The following is a 15,518-nucleotide window of genomic DNA, read 5'->3' on the forward strand; positions in this document are numbered from 1 at the left end:
CATTGACTCTGTACCAGAACCCCCTGTATATAGCCTCCACATTGACTCTGTACTGGTTCCTCCTGTATATAGCCTCCACATTGACTCTGTACTAGTCCCCCCTGTATATAGCCTCCACATTGACTCTGTACTGGTTCCCCCTGTATATAGCCTCCACATTGACTCTGTACTGGTTCCCCCTGTATATAGCCTCCACATTGACTCTGTACTGGTTCCCCCTGTATATAGCCTCCACATTGACTCTGTTTTTTATTTATTTTTTATTTCACCTTTATTTAACCAGGTAGGCTAGTTGAGAACAAGTTCTCATTTGCAACTGCGACCTGGCCAAGATAAAGCATAGCAGTGTGAACAGACAACACAGAGTTACACATGGAGTAAGCAATGTCAATAACACAGTAGAAAAAAATGGGCAGTCTATATACAATGTGTGCAAAAGGCATGAGGTAGGCGAATAATACAATTTTGCAGATTAACACTGGGGTGATAAATGATCAGATGGTCATGTACAGGTAGAGATATTGGTGTGCAAAAGAGCAGAAAGGTAAATAAATAAATAAAATAAAAAAACAGTATAAAAACAGTATGGGGATGAGGTAGGTGAAAATGGGTGGGCTATTTACCAATAGACTATGTACAGCTGCAGCGATCGGTTAGCTGCTCGGATAGCTGATGTTTGAAGTTGGTGAGGGAGATAAAGTCTCCAACTTCAGTGATTTTTGCAGTTCATTCCAGTCACAGGCAGCAGAGTACTGGAACGAAAGGCGGCCAAATGAGGTGTTGGCTTTAGGGATGATCAGTGAGATACACCTGCTGGAGCGTGTGCTACATGGGTGTTGCCATCGTGACCAGTGAACTGAGGTAAGGCGGAGCTTTACCTAGCATGGACTTGTAGATGACCTGGAGCCAGTGGGTCTGGCGACGAATATGTAGCGAGGGCCAGCCGACTAGAGCATACAAGTCGCAGTGGTGGGTGGTATAAGGTGCTTTGGTGACAAAACGGATGGCACTATGATAGACTGCATCCAGTTTGCTGAGTAGAGTGTTGGAAGCCATTTTGTAGATGACATCGCCGAAATCGAGGATCATTAGTCAGTTTTACTAGGTAAGCTTGGCGGCGTGAGTGAAGGAGGCTTTGTTGCGGAATAGAAAGCCGACTCTTGATTTGATTTTCGATTGGAGATGTTTGATGTGAGTCTGGAAGGAGAGTTTGCAGTCTAGCCAGACACCTAGGTACTTATAGATGTCCACATATTCAAGGTCGGAACCATCCAGGGTGGTGATGCTAGTCGGGCATGCGGGTGCAGGCAGCGATCGGTTGAAAAGCATGCATTTGGTTTTACTCGCGTTTAAGAGCAGTTGGAGGCCACGGAAGGAGTGCTGTATGGCATTGAAGCTCGTTTGGAGGTTAGATAGCACAGTGTCCAATGACGGGCCGAAAGTATATAGAATGGTGTCGTCTGCGTGAGGTGGATCAGGAATCGCCCTCATTGATATATACAGAGAAAAGAGTCGGCCCGAGAATTGAACCCTGTGGCACCCCATAGAGACTGCCAGAGGACCGGACAGCATGCCCTCCGATTTGACACACTGAACTCTGTCTGCAAAGTAATTGGTGAACCAGGCAAGGCAGTCATCCGAGAAACCGAGGCTATTGAGTCTGCCGATAAGAATATGGTGATTGACAGAGTCGAAAGCCTTGGCGAGGTCGATGAAGACGGCTGCACAGTACTGTCTTTTATCGATGGCGGTTATGATATCGTTTAGTACCTTGAGCGTGGCTGAGGTGCACCCGTGACCGGCTCGGAAACCAGATTGCACAGCGGAGAAGGTACGGTGGGATTCGAGATGGTCAGTGACCTGTTTGTTGACTTGGCTTTCAAGACCTTAGATAGGCAGGGCAGGATGGATATAGGTCTATAGCAGTTTGGGTCCAGGGTGTCTCCCCTTTGAAGAGGGGGATGACTGCGGCAGCTTTCAATCCTTGGGGATCTCAGACGATATGAAAGAGAGGTTGAACAGGCTGGTAATAGGGGTTGCGACAATGGCGGCAGATAGTTTCAGAAATAGAGGGTCCAGATTGTCAAGCCCAGCTGATTTGTACGGGTCTAGGTTTTGCAGCTCTTTCAGAACATCTGCTATCTGGATTTGGGTAAAGGAGAACCTGGAGAGGCTTGGGCGAGGAGCTGCGGGGGGGCGGAGCTGTTGGCCGAGGTTGGAGTAGCCAGGCGGAAGGCATGGCCAGCCGTTTGAAGCTTTCTCGTGGATTTATCGGTGGAGACCGTGTTACCTAGCCTCAGTGCAGTGGGCAGCTGGGAGGAGGTACTCTTGTTCTCCATGGACTTCACAGTGTCCCAGAACTTTTTGGAGTTGGAGCTACAGGATGCAAACTTCTGCCTGAAGAAGCTGGCCTTAGCTTTCCTGACTGACTGCGTGTATTGGTTCCTGACTTCCTGAACAGTTGCATATCACAGGGGCTATTCAATGCTATTGCAGTCCGCCACAGGATGTTTTTGTGCTGGTCGAGGGCAGTCAGGTCTGGAGTGAACCAAGGGCTGTATCTGTTCTTGGTTCTGCATTTTTTGAACGGAGCATGCTTATCTAAAATGGTGAGGAAGTTACTTTTAAAGAATGACCAGGCATCCTCAACTGACGGGATGAGGTCAATGTCCTTCCAGGATACCCGGGCCAGGTCGATTAGAAAGGCCTGCTCACAGAAGTGTTTTAGGGAGCGTTTGACAGTGATGAGGGGTGGTCGTTTGACTGCGGCTCCGTGGCGGATACAGGCAATGAGGCAATGATCGCTGAGATCCTGGTTGAAGACAGCGGAGGTGTATTTGGAGGGCCAGTTGGTCAGGATGACGTCTATGAGGGTGCCCTTGTTTACAGAGTTAGGGTTGTACCTGGTGGGTTCCTTGATGATTTGAGTGAGATTGAGGGCATCTAGCTTACATTGTAGGACTGCCGGGGTGTTAAGCATATCCCAGTTTAGGTCACCTAACAGAACAAACTCTGAAGCTAGATGGGGGCGATCAATTCACAAATGGTGTCCAGGGCACAGCTGGGAGCTGAGGGTGGCCGGTAGCAGGCGGCAACAGTGAGAGACTTATTTCTGGAGAGGGTAATTTTCTAAATTAGTAGTTCGAACTGTTTGGGTATGGACCTGGAAAGTATGACATTACTTTGCAGGCTATCTCTGCAGTAGACTGCAACTCCGCCCCTTTGGTAGTTCTATCTTGACGGAAGATGTTATAGTTGGGTATGGAAATCTCTGAATTTTTGGTGGCCTTCCTGAGCCAGGATTCAGACACGGCAAGGACATCAGGGTTAGCAGAGTGTGCTAAAGCAGTGAGTAAAACAAACTTAGGAGGAGGCTTCTGATGTTGACATGCATAAAACCAAGGCTTTTTCGATCACAGAAGTCAACAAATGAGGGTACCTGGGGACATGCAGGGCCTGGGTTTACCTCCACATCACCCGTAGTATGAGGGTGCGGCTAAAGGCTATCAAAACTGGTCGCCTAGAGCGTTGGGGGCAGAGGATAAGAGGAGCAGGTTTCTGGGCATGGTAGAATATATTCAGGGCATAATGCACAGACAGGGGTATGGTGGGGTGCGGGTACAGCGGAGGTAAGCCCAGGCATTGGGTGATGATGAGACAGGTTGTATCTCTGGACATGCTGGTTGTAATGGGTGAGGTCACCGCATGTGTGGGAGGTACCGGTACCCCCTGTATATAGCCTCCACATTGACTCTGTACCAGAACCCCCTGTATATAGCCTCCACATTAACTCTGTACTGGTTCCTCCTGTATATAGCCTCCACATTGACTCTGTACTGGTTCCCCCTGTATATAGCCTCCACATTGACTCTGTACTGGTTCCCCCTGTATAAAGCCTCCACATTGACTCTGTACTGGTTCCCCCTGTATATAGCCTCCACATTGACTCTGTACCAGAACCCCCTGTATATAGCCTCCACATTGACTCTGTACTGGTTCCCCCTGTATATAGCCTCCACATTGACTCTGTACTGGTTCCCCCTGTATATAGCCTCCACATTGACTCTGTACCAGAACCCCCTGTATATAGCCTCCACATTGACTCTGTACCAGAACCCCCTGTATATAGCCTCCACATTGACTCTGTACTGGTTCCTCCTGTATATAGCCTCCACATTGACTCTGTACTAGTCCCCCCTGTATATAGCCTCCACATTGACTCTGTACTGGTTCCCCCTGTATATAGCCTCCACATTGACTCTGTACTGGTTCCCCCTGTATATAGCCTCCACATTGACTCTGTACTGGTTCCCCCTGTATATAGCCTCCACATTGACTCTGTACCGGTACCCCCTGTATATAGCCTCCACATTGACTCTGTACCAGAACCCCCTGTATATAGCCTCCACATTAACTCTGTACTGGTTCCTCCTGTATATAGCCTCCACATTGACTCTGTACTGGTTCCCCCTGTATATAGCCTCCACATTGACTCTGTACTGGTTCCCCCTGTATAAAGCCTCCACATTGACTCTGTACTGGTTCCCCCTGTATATAGCCTCCACATTGACTCTGTACCAGAACCCCCTGTATATAGCCTCCACATTGACTCTGTACTGGTTCCCCCTGTATATAGCCTCCACATTGACTCTGTACTGGTTCCCCCTGTATATAGCCTCCACATTGACTCTGTACCAGAACCCCCTGTATATAGCCTCCACATTGACTCTGTACTGGTTCCCCCTGTATATAGTCTCGTTACTGCTGCTCTTTAACTATTACTGCTGCTCTTTTATTTATATATTTTTTAAACTTATTTATTTTTTACTTAACACTTATTTTTCTTAAAACCACATTGTTGGTTTAAGAGCTTGTAAGTAAACAATTCACTGTAAGGTCTACACCTGTCGTATTCGGCGCATGTGACAAATACAATTTGATTCGATTTGATTTGATTTGAAGCTGTCAATAAGGCAAAGTGTGGCTACTTTGAATAATCTTACTTTTTGATTTGTTTAACCCCTTTTTGGCTACTGCATGTTTCCATGTGTTATTTTATAGTTTTGATGTCTTCGCTATTATTCTACAATGTAGAAAATAGTAAAATTTGTAAAAATGTACTGCTACTGTGTATATATATCAGAAAAAGAACACAATTGATCAGACGCATCAGAAGCCTATTTTTAAAAATGTCCTCAAAAGTACATTTTGCACAGAAACACAGCCTTTTAATGCTGTGTTGCAGTGTGACTTAAAGGCGTAGTCCCTCACTAGACATTCCAGAGACTAAGGCGTTAGTGTAGGCACTAAGAGCAGTCAGTGCTGAGCGTTTGTCACATCACGTGTAAGCACAGAAGCAGCATCTGCAGTCCAGTTACAGCCAAGGCCAGCCTATTCTTTGTGCCTGAGATTGGGTAATTCTTCAGTAATCCAAGCTGGTTTTCTGGTTTAACTGGGCTGGTTCTCCCTTAGAATTGTATACAGTAGCTAAAGACAATACTCACGCCCTTGCACAGTTTAAAGCACTCATGCCTGTGTGCGTTCTACAGAATTATTTATCCTATTTCACCTTGCAGTGGAAATACTTTTTTGAATGCATTGATTTTCATTGGAAATATGATGACATTATGTTGTTAAATCAATGGATGTGGCAAATTGATTGAACCACATGTTCTGCTCATTCACCTGATTATGATGGTTTTATTGACTCAGTTTATTGACTCTATGGCAGACACACACACAGACAGACAGATAGTCTACAGTTGTAATGTATGCTCTACCACTTTGTCATATTTGTACATTCTCAGGATGGCTGAAGACGTTTGACGACTACTACCGGGACCAGACCCAGTACATCCTGAACAACATAGTGGTGAAACTCCATGAGGACAGCCGCAGGAAAATGATCTGGTCCGAGATCTCATACTTCTCCAAGTGGTGGGACAACATCGACAACCAGAAGAGAGACGCTGTCAAGAGGTAGTCTGTCTGTCTGTCTGTCTGTCTGTCTGTCTGTCTGTCTGTCTGTCTGTCTGTCTGTCTGTCTGTCTGTCTGTCTGTCTGTCTGTCTGTCATTCTAGCTTCAAGGTGATACTGAAATCAATATGAGCAGCAAATCACTTATGGTTTATGTTATGGTGTTGTTGATATAGCTTGGCTCTGTAAACGTGGAATCTAATTCCTCAGTGGATTTACAATAAGATTCCGATGCTCCTCTGGTATTCCCATTTTAATTAAAGCAAGGTTATGCCTTGCTTAGGGCCAGCGGTTTTATAGGGTTTCTAAAAAATGAAATGAAATTAGAAGTGACCCACTGGACCAAAACTGGTCAAATCAACGTCATTTTAACAAAAAATGATATGTGATAACTAGGGTTGGGTAGTATTCAGATGTTCATACCGTCATACCATTTCTGTACCATACTGGGTTATACGCTATTTCCGGAAGTGCACACAAGAAGCACTATTTTTTCGACGCACAAAACAAATTATGCAACAGGGATCTTGATCCAGGAAGGGATTAAATGTCTCTGCTGTAACCAAGAAGCTTGATCTTGACATCTAGACACTTAGCTAGCAAGTTAGCAAACCAAATGCATAGCTGGAGCCATGAGCCGGGTATGATTTATTTGACACTTAGATTTAGATTTCTTACAGTTAAAATTAACTTACACTGAGTGTACAAAATTTTAGGAACACCGTCCTAATATTGCTTTGCAGCCCTTTCCCCCTCAGAACAGCCTCAATTCATCAGGGCATGGACTACAAGGTGTGGAAAGCTTTCCACAGGGATGCTGGCTCATGTTGACCCCAGAGCTTCCCACAGTTGTGTCACGTTAGATGGTTGTCATTTGGGTGGTGGACCATTGTTGATACACGGGAAACTTGAGTGTGAAAAACCAATCAGCATTGCAGTTCTTGACACACTCAAATCAGAGCCTCTGCACCTACTACAATACCCCATTCAAAGGCACTTCAATCTGTGGTCTTGCCCATTCACCCTCTGAATGACACACATACACAATCCATGTCTCAATTGTCTCGAAGCTTAACAATCCTTCTTTAACCTGTCTCATTTAACATTTACATTTAAGTCATTTAGCAGACGCTCTTATCCAGAGCGACTTACAAATTGTCTCCTCCCCTTCATCTACACTGATTGAAGTGGATTTAACAGGTGACATCAATAAGGGATCACAGCTTTCACCTGTATTCACCTGGTCAGTCTATGTCATGGAAAGAGCAGGTGTCCCTAATGTTTTGTACACTCAGTGTATAGTTATAAACAGTTGCATAGCATGCACTCCTGCAGCTGCGGCAAGGGGAAATACCCCAGTATACGGTATAAACGGTATATTGTCCAAGCTTAGTGAAGGCGTAAGGGAACGTAAGGGATTTTCATAATTTTTTCACCTAACTTTTAAAATAAATCCTAGTTTACAGTAAAAAAAATAATCCTCTGCCTGGTAACAGGAGTAAATTGGTTTGAATTGCCTTAACCAGCCAAACTGACTATGGTCTTGAGGTCATCAAATCAATTTTGTTTGTGAGAGGCATATAGGTTAACACATGTTCTCGCTCACTCTGCCTCAGTCTCTTTAGCCACTTTAATAATAAAAAATAGGATGTAATAAATGTATCACTAGTCACTTTAAACAGTGCCACTTTTTATAATGTTTACATACCCTACATTACTCATCTCATATGTATATACTGTACTCAATACCATCTACTGCATCTTGCCTATGCCGTTCGGCCATCGCTCATCCATATATTTATATGTACATATTCTTATTCATTCCTTTATTTTTGTGTGTAAAAGGTAGTTGTTGTGAAATTGTTAGATTACTTGTTAGATATTACTGCATGGTTGGAACTAGAAGCACAAGCATTTCGCTACACACGCATTAACATCTGCTAACCATATGTATGTGACCAATAAAATTTGATTTGATTTGTCCCCTTGGGAATGTAATGGTTGCCAGTCAGCGGTTTCTCTGGAAGTGACATGGAGGGCGATTCAGAGGGTTCTCTACTTCAGAAAACAGCCCCAAAAGCAAGAAGCAGGGTGTCACAAATGTTGTGTGTAAATGCTGTGTGCATTGGCCATGCTCACAACGAGCTACTGACAGGTAGGGTTCAGCAGCTAGCCTTGGGGGATACACAAACTGTGTGTAAATGCTGTGTGCATTGGCCATGCTCACAACGAGCTACTGACAGGTGGGGTTCAGCAGCTAGCCTTGGGGGATACACAAACTGTGTGTAAATGCTGTGTGCATTGGCCATGCTCACAACGAGCTACTGACAGGTGGGGTTCAGCAGCTAGCCTTGGGGGATACACAAACTGTGTGTAAATGCTGTGTGCATTGGCCATGCTCACAACGAGCTACTGACAGGTAGGGTTCAGCAGCTAGCCTTGGGGGATACACAAACTGTGTGTAAATGCTGTGTGCATTGGCCATGCTCACAACGAGCTACTGACAGGTAGGGTTCAGCAGCTAGCCTTGGGGGATACACAAACTGTGTGTAAATGCTGTGTGCATTGGCCATGCTCACAACGAGCTACTGACAGGTGGGGTTCAGCAGCTAGCCTTGGGGGATACACAAACTGTGTGTAAATGCTGTGTGCATTGGCCATGCTCACAACGAGCTACTGACAGGTAGGGTTCAGCAGCTAGCCTTGGGGGATACACAAACTGTGTGTAAATGCTGTGTGCATTGGCCATGCTCACAACGAGCTACTGACAGGTAGGGTTCAGCAGCTAGCCTTGGGGGATACACAAACTGTGTGTAAATGCTGTGTGCATTGGCCATGCTCACAACGAGCTACTGACAGGTAGGGTTCAGCAGCTAGCCTTGGGGGATACACAAACTGTGTGTAAATGCTGTGTGCATTGGCCATGCTCACAACGAGCTACTGACAGGTAGGGTTCAGCAGCTAGCCTTGGGGGATACACAAACTGTGTGTAAATGCTGTGTGCATTGGCCATGCTCACAACGAGCTACTGACAGGTGGGGTTCAGCAGCTAGCCTTGGGGGATACACAAACTGTGTGTAAATGCTGTGTGCATTGGCCATGCTCACAACGAGCTACTGACAGGTAGGGTTCAGCAGCTAGCCTTGGGGGATACACAAACTGTGTGTAAATGCTGTGTGCATTGGCCATGCTCACAACGAGCTACTGACAGGTAGGGTTCAGCAGCTAGCCTTGGGGGATACACAAACTGTGTGTAAATGCTGTGTGCATTGGCCATGCTCACAACGAGCTACTGACAGGTAGGGTTCAGCAGCTAGCCTTGGGGGATACACAAACTGTGTGTAAATGCTGTGTGCATTGGCCATGCTCACAACGAGCTACTGACAGGTAGGGTTCAGCAGCTAGCCTTGGGGGATACACAAACTATGTGTAAATGCTGTGTGCATTGGCCATGCTCACAACGAGCTACTGACAGGTAGGGTTCAGCAGCTAGCCTTGGGGGATACACAAACTGTGTGTAAATGCTGTGTGCATTGGCCATGCTCACAACGAGCTACTGACAGGTGGGGTTCAGCAGCTAGCCTTGGGGGATACACAAACTGTGTGTAAATGCTGTGTGCATTGGCCATGCTCACAACGAGCTACTGACAGGTAGGGTTCAGCAGCTAGCCTTGGGGGATACACAAACTGTGTGTAAATGCTGTGTGCATTGGCCATGCTCACAACGAGCTACTGACAGGTAGGGTTCAGCAGCTAGCCTTGGGGGATACACAAACTGTGTGTAAATGCTGTGTGCATTGGCCATGCTCACAACGAGCTACTGACAGGTAGGGTTCAGCAGCTAGCCTTGGGGGATACACAAACTGTGTGTAAATGCTGTGTGCATTGGCCATGCTCACAACGAGCTACTGACAGGTGGGGTTCAGCAGCTAGCCTTGGGGATACACAAACTGTGTGTAAATGCTGTGTGCATTGGCCATGCTCACAACGAGCTACTGACAGGTAGGGTTCAGCAGCTAGCCTTGGGGGATACACAAACTGTGTGTAAATGCTGTGTGCATTGGCCATGCTCACAACGAGCTACTGACAGGTAGGGTTCAGCAGCTAGCCTTGGGGGATACACAAACTGTGTGTAAATGCTGTGTGCATTGGCCATGCTCACAACGAGCTACTGACAGGTAGGGTTCAGCAGCTAGCCTTGGGGGATACACAAACTGTGTGTAAATGCTGTGTGCATTGGCCATGCTCACAACGAGCTACTGACAGGTAGGGTTCAGCAGCTAGCCTTGGGGGATACACAAACTGTGTGTAAATGCTGTGTGCATTGGCCATGCTCACAACGAGCTACTGACAGGTAGGGTTCAGCAGCTAGCCTTGGGGGATACACAAACTGTGTGTAAATGCTGTGTGCATTGGCCATGCTCACAACGAGCTACTGACAGGTGGGGTTCAGCAGCTAGCCTTGGGGGATACACAAACTGTGTGTAAATGCTGTGTGCATTGGCCATGCTCACAACGAGCTACTGACAGGTAGGGTTCAGCAGCTAGCCTTGGGGGATACACAAACTGTGTGTAAATGCTGTGTGCATTGGCCATGCTCACAACGAGCTACTGACAGGTAGGGTTCAGCAGCTAGCCTTGGGGATACACAAACTGTGTGTAAATGCTGTGTGCATTGGCCATGCTCACAACGAGCTACTGACAGGTAGGGTTCAGCAGCTAGCCTTGGGGGATACACAAACTGTGTGTAAATGCTGTGTGCATTGGCCATGCTCACAACGAGCTACTGACAGGTGGGGTTCAGCAGCTAGCCTTGGGGATACACAAACTGTGTGTAAATGCTGTGTGCATTGGCCATGCTCACAACGAGCTACTGACAGGTAGGGTTCAGCAGCTAGCCTTGGGGGATACACAAACTGTGTGTAAATGCTGTGTGCATTGGCCATGCTCACAACGAGCTACTGACAGGTAGGGTTCAGCAGCTAGCCTTGGGGGATACACAAACTGTGTGTAAATGCTGTGTGCATTGGCCATGCTCACAACGAGCTACTGACAGGTAGGGTTCAGCAGCTAGCCTTGGGGGATACACAAACTGTGTGTAAATGCTGTGTGCATTGGCCATGCTCTGCACAACGAGCTACTGACAGGTAGGGTTCAGCAGCTAGCCTTGGGGATACACAAACTGTGTGTAAATGCTGTGTGCATTGGCCATGCTCACAACGAGCTACTGACAGGTAGGGTTCAGCAGCTAGCCTTGGGGGATACACAAACTGTGTGTAAATGCTGTGTGCATTGGCCATTCTCACAACGAGCTACTGACAGGTAGGGTTCAGCAGCTAGCCTTGGGGGATACACAAACTGTGTGTAAATGCTGTGTGCATTGGCCATGCTCACAACGAGCTACTGACAGGTGGGGTTCAGCAGCTAGCCTTGGGGATACACAAACTGTGTGTAAATGCTGTGTGCATTGGCCATGCTCACAACGAGCTACTGACAGGTAGGGTTCAGCAGCTAGCCTTGGGGGATACACAAACTGTGTGTAAATGCTGTGTGCATTGGCCATGCTCACAACGAGCTACTGACAGGTAGGGTTCAGCAGCTAGCCTTGGGGGATACACAAACTGTGTGTAAATGCTGTGTGCATTGGCCATGCTCACAACGAGCTACTGACAGGTAGGGTTCAGCAGCTAGCCTTGGGGGATACACAAACTGTGTGTAAATGCTGTGTGCATTGGCCATGCTCACAACGAGCTACTGACAGGTAGGGTTCAGCAGCTAGCCTTGGGGGATACACAAACTGTGTATGAAATGCAATAAACATTTCAGCTGCAGGTTAGAATTCCAATTAGGATCACAAGCAAACAGCCTTAAGGTGAAGAATGGAGGGAGATCTAACACAAATATTTATTCACTATTGATTTGATGCGCAAGGAGTTCTAAGCAAACCAGATCCATTTTTTTTGTTGAGAATATTCTGTGTTTACTATTTTTTTGTTGAGTGTTATTGCTTATGTAATAACTTATTTTCTTGCATGTTTTATTTTATGTCAGCAAATTGAAGGTCTGGCGCCTAATGATAAAATGTTCCCTGTTACAGTACAAGGAGAAGCATCGCTCGAGAAATTCGAACAAACAACCTCATTAATTCTTTAGAACTTTTAGAATTGGAAAGGAACATGTTTTTGAGCAGCGTGTTTCGGTTTGTTGAAGGGACTTGTCCATCCGTCCTCGTTAGGATGCGGTGTTGCTATCTGCTCAGTGAAGATGGCACCTGCTTTCACCACTCCAACTCTTCAACACCAGGACAGACCTACACGACACACCACTTCCACCTGTCCAATCATAGAACAATGAAGGAAACCTTATGGTGATTGAATGATTCCAGAGAAATATCACATTTCCGTGGAGAGAAAATAAAGAGAAATTTCAACTTGTTATTACGAAAATTGTTGAGTCGTTGTCCATTGTTTTGCTTATCCATGCTCTTATTTAAGGGGCTCGCCAGGGACACGTTAGGGAAGTCTGCAATTGAAATATGCTCGGCGAACAGAGAAAAGATGCTGAATCGCAATCATAGCAAGGTTTCCTGTCCTAAAGAGAGATGGGAGTAACTCCTGAGGTTGTTGATTTTACTCTTTGGACTTAGGAGTAAGACAATTCATCAGCTACAGAGGAGAAGATGGTTCTTGTTGTCGCAATAAGTAGGGCCCAGATTTTTTTTCTTAGCCACACATGAGGTGATGTCTCTTGCAACTAAGGGTGCGTTCGTCAGAATAACTGATCAATTTACAAACGCGCAACCCTCTTCTGAATATGACCGGTGTCAGTAAACATCTGCAAAAAAAACATAATTAAATTGTTGTTCTCTCATTTGTGTTTGGAAGTAGCTAGCAAGCTAGCCAACTTTAGCCAGTTAGCTTGGGTGCCTGACTCACGTTGTGAGGTCACAACACTCGAATCAACCCTACTCCTCGGCCAGTGTCCAGTGTGTGCTATGAACGCTCTGAGATTTACAAACGGACAGTTCCTTTGTGGAGATTAGAGAACCTTCCAGAAGGACAACCATCTCTGTAGCACTCCACCAATCAGGCCTCTATGCTACAGTGACAACGCTCTGGATTTATGAAACCCCAGAACGCACTCTGGTGAATTTACAAACACCCTAAGATCTATTACACCTTTAGAAAGTCTTATTTTTAGGGTGGAAAAATTCTGGTAACTCTCCCAAAATTCCCCGGTTTTCCAGAAATCCTGGTCTGAGGTTTCCTAGTATTCCTGCTGATTCCCTTGGAATTCCAGGAATCTTCCAACCAGGATTTCTGGAAAACTGAGGAATTTGGACAAGTTACTGGAATTTTGCAGGTTCCTGACCATATAACATCCATTTTGTAATCTGGTATTTTACAATTAATATATTTTTTTACAATTAATATGCATTCAACCTACAATTTAGAATGGAAAAGAAGCTCATAAATTGATAAAGCTGCATGGTTTTTGTATAGCTTTTTTTCTTTTCTTTTGGCTTTGAGCTATGAAATGGTAATTGACTGAGCTGATTGTCTTAGAGCCTGAATGATAATTCTCCTCTATGTTGTTTAGTCTGTTTGAGCAAGGCCAGTTGGAGATCACAACGGGAGGCTGGGTGATGCCTGATGAAGCCAACTCGCATTACTTTGCATTAATTGACCAGCTATTGGAGGGACACCAATGGTTGGAGAGAAATGTGGGTGAGTGCATAAAATATCAGGAGTTAGTTATCTGGAAAGAGATCATACAAAGGACATTTGTTGGCAAGCACAACATATTGGTTATTTTTCATGATTCAAACAAAATGATTAGCACACTTTAACCATCAGAGATTTTATCTTTTGATTTATATATCAAAAAAATGTATTTATAATGCCCTTTTTACATCAGCCAATGTCACCAAGTGCTTATACAGAAACCCAGCCTAAAACCCCAAACAGCAAGCAATGCAGAACAACTCCTTAGAAAGGCAGGAACCTAGGAAGAAACCTAGAAAGGAACCAGGCTCTGAAGGGTGGAGATTATAAGAGTATGTGGCCATTAATCGTTCTTCAAGATGTTCAAACATTCACAGATGACCAGCAGGGTCAAATAATAATCGCAGTAGTTGTAGATTGTGCAACAGGTTAGCACCTCAGGTGTAAATGACAGTTGGCTTTTCATAGCCGAACATTCAGAGGTTGAGATAGCAGATGCGATAGAGAGAGAGTGTCGTGAACAGCAGGTCTGGGACAGGGTAGCACGTCCAGTGAACAGGTCAGGGTTCCATAGCCGCAGGCAGAACAGTTGAAACTGGAGCAGCAGCACGACTGGATAGCATGACAAGGTATGAACAGATGAACCGAGTGGCAGCTGGTGACTTAAAAAGTTATGGAGGATGACTGATGCAGATGTGTTGATTCAGAGTTCAGACAACCTTTTAATTATGCTAATGGTTGACCTGTGTAGCAGATGTTTATTTCAAGGATTTTTATGTAATGTTTCATAGTTTTTTATTGTTATTATAATTTTTCCTCAAAAAAGGAGGACTGTTGCCAACCTCCTCTGCATGAACCTGAATTCTTCCTCTATTCTCCCCTGTTAGGAGTGAAACCCCAGACGGGCTGGGCTGTGGATCCGTTTGGCCACTCCCCTACCCAGGCGTACCTGTTGAAACAGGCTGGCCTGGCCAACATGCTCATCCAGAGGGTGCACTACTCCGTCAAGAAACACTTTGCCAGTCAGAAGACCCTGGAGTTCTTCTGGAGACAGACCTGGGGCAAGTAACCAGACTAATGTAGCCCTGTGGCTCTCCCAGGGTGCTCTTCCAGAGTCTGTGTTTCCCCTAGCTAGAAGGTAAGGGGTCCTGCCCTACTTATACAATTGTAGGGGAAACACTGCTCAGTGTTTACACTACTGTAGCATTCAACATGCCGGAGATCCAGTCCTCACGCCTCTGTTCTCAGTGGTTCAGGTACTATCTTAGCCATTAAATTAAGCATTTAGCATATACAAAGTCCTAGTTCTACTGCAAGTCTATGGACAGAAACAAAATAACATGACCTCAGAGTGACTAGTACATACTCATGTAGTCAGTAGAAAACAAATCCTTCCAATTCCTGTACATATTTGGTGTGACAGATGCTATGGATGGTTTGATGCCGTGTGTTGAACTCTGGGCAGTCAGCTTGTGTAAATAACATCACTCGGATAAGCGACAGCAGCATCTGCTGCCTACAGTATTGAGCCGCTCAGACCATCAGCAGGGGGATTTCTCATGTCCATAAATAATTATGTGGGTGCTTTTATTAGTCCAATTTAACACATGTACAAGTGTGTATTTGATTTTTTATGCATATCCCAATTCCCCCTGAGACATGCTCAGAGAGTGGGGTCACAGCCTGGTTTAGCCATTATTAACAGTGACCCTGGAGCAATTAGGGTTAAGTGCCTTGCACAAGGGCACGTCAACAGATATTTCACCTAGTCGGCTCGAGGATTCGAACTAGCGACCTTTTGGTTACTGGCCCAACGCT

The 15,518-nt window shown here is 45.6% G+C and overlaps 1 protein-coding gene across 1 annotated transcript in view; it reads left to right on the forward strand.

The window, feature by feature from the left end:
* LOC115105938 (alpha-mannosidase 2-like) overlaps positions 1 to 15,518 on the forward strand; it is a 55,155-nt gene that overhangs the window by 9,356 nt on the left and 30,281 nt on the right. The window contains exons 4-6 of the mRNA XM_029628455.2: positions 5,808 to 5,979; positions 13,576 to 13,703; positions 14,588 to 14,761. Coding sequence (XP_029484315.2) covers positions 5,808 to 5,979; positions 13,576 to 13,703; positions 14,588 to 14,761 — 474 coding nt within the window. The remainder of the gene's footprint in view (positions 1 to 5,807; positions 5,980 to 13,575; positions 13,704 to 14,587; positions 14,762 to 15,518) is intronic.

The sequence above is a fragment of the Oncorhynchus nerka genome, linkage group LG22 (genome assembly GCF_034236695.1).
Source record: "Oncorhynchus nerka isolate Pitt River linkage group LG22, Oner_Uvic_2.0, whole genome shotgun sequence".
In the NCBI taxonomy this organism is placed as follows: domain Eukaryota; kingdom Metazoa; phylum Chordata; class Actinopteri; order Salmoniformes; family Salmonidae; genus Oncorhynchus; species Oncorhynchus nerka.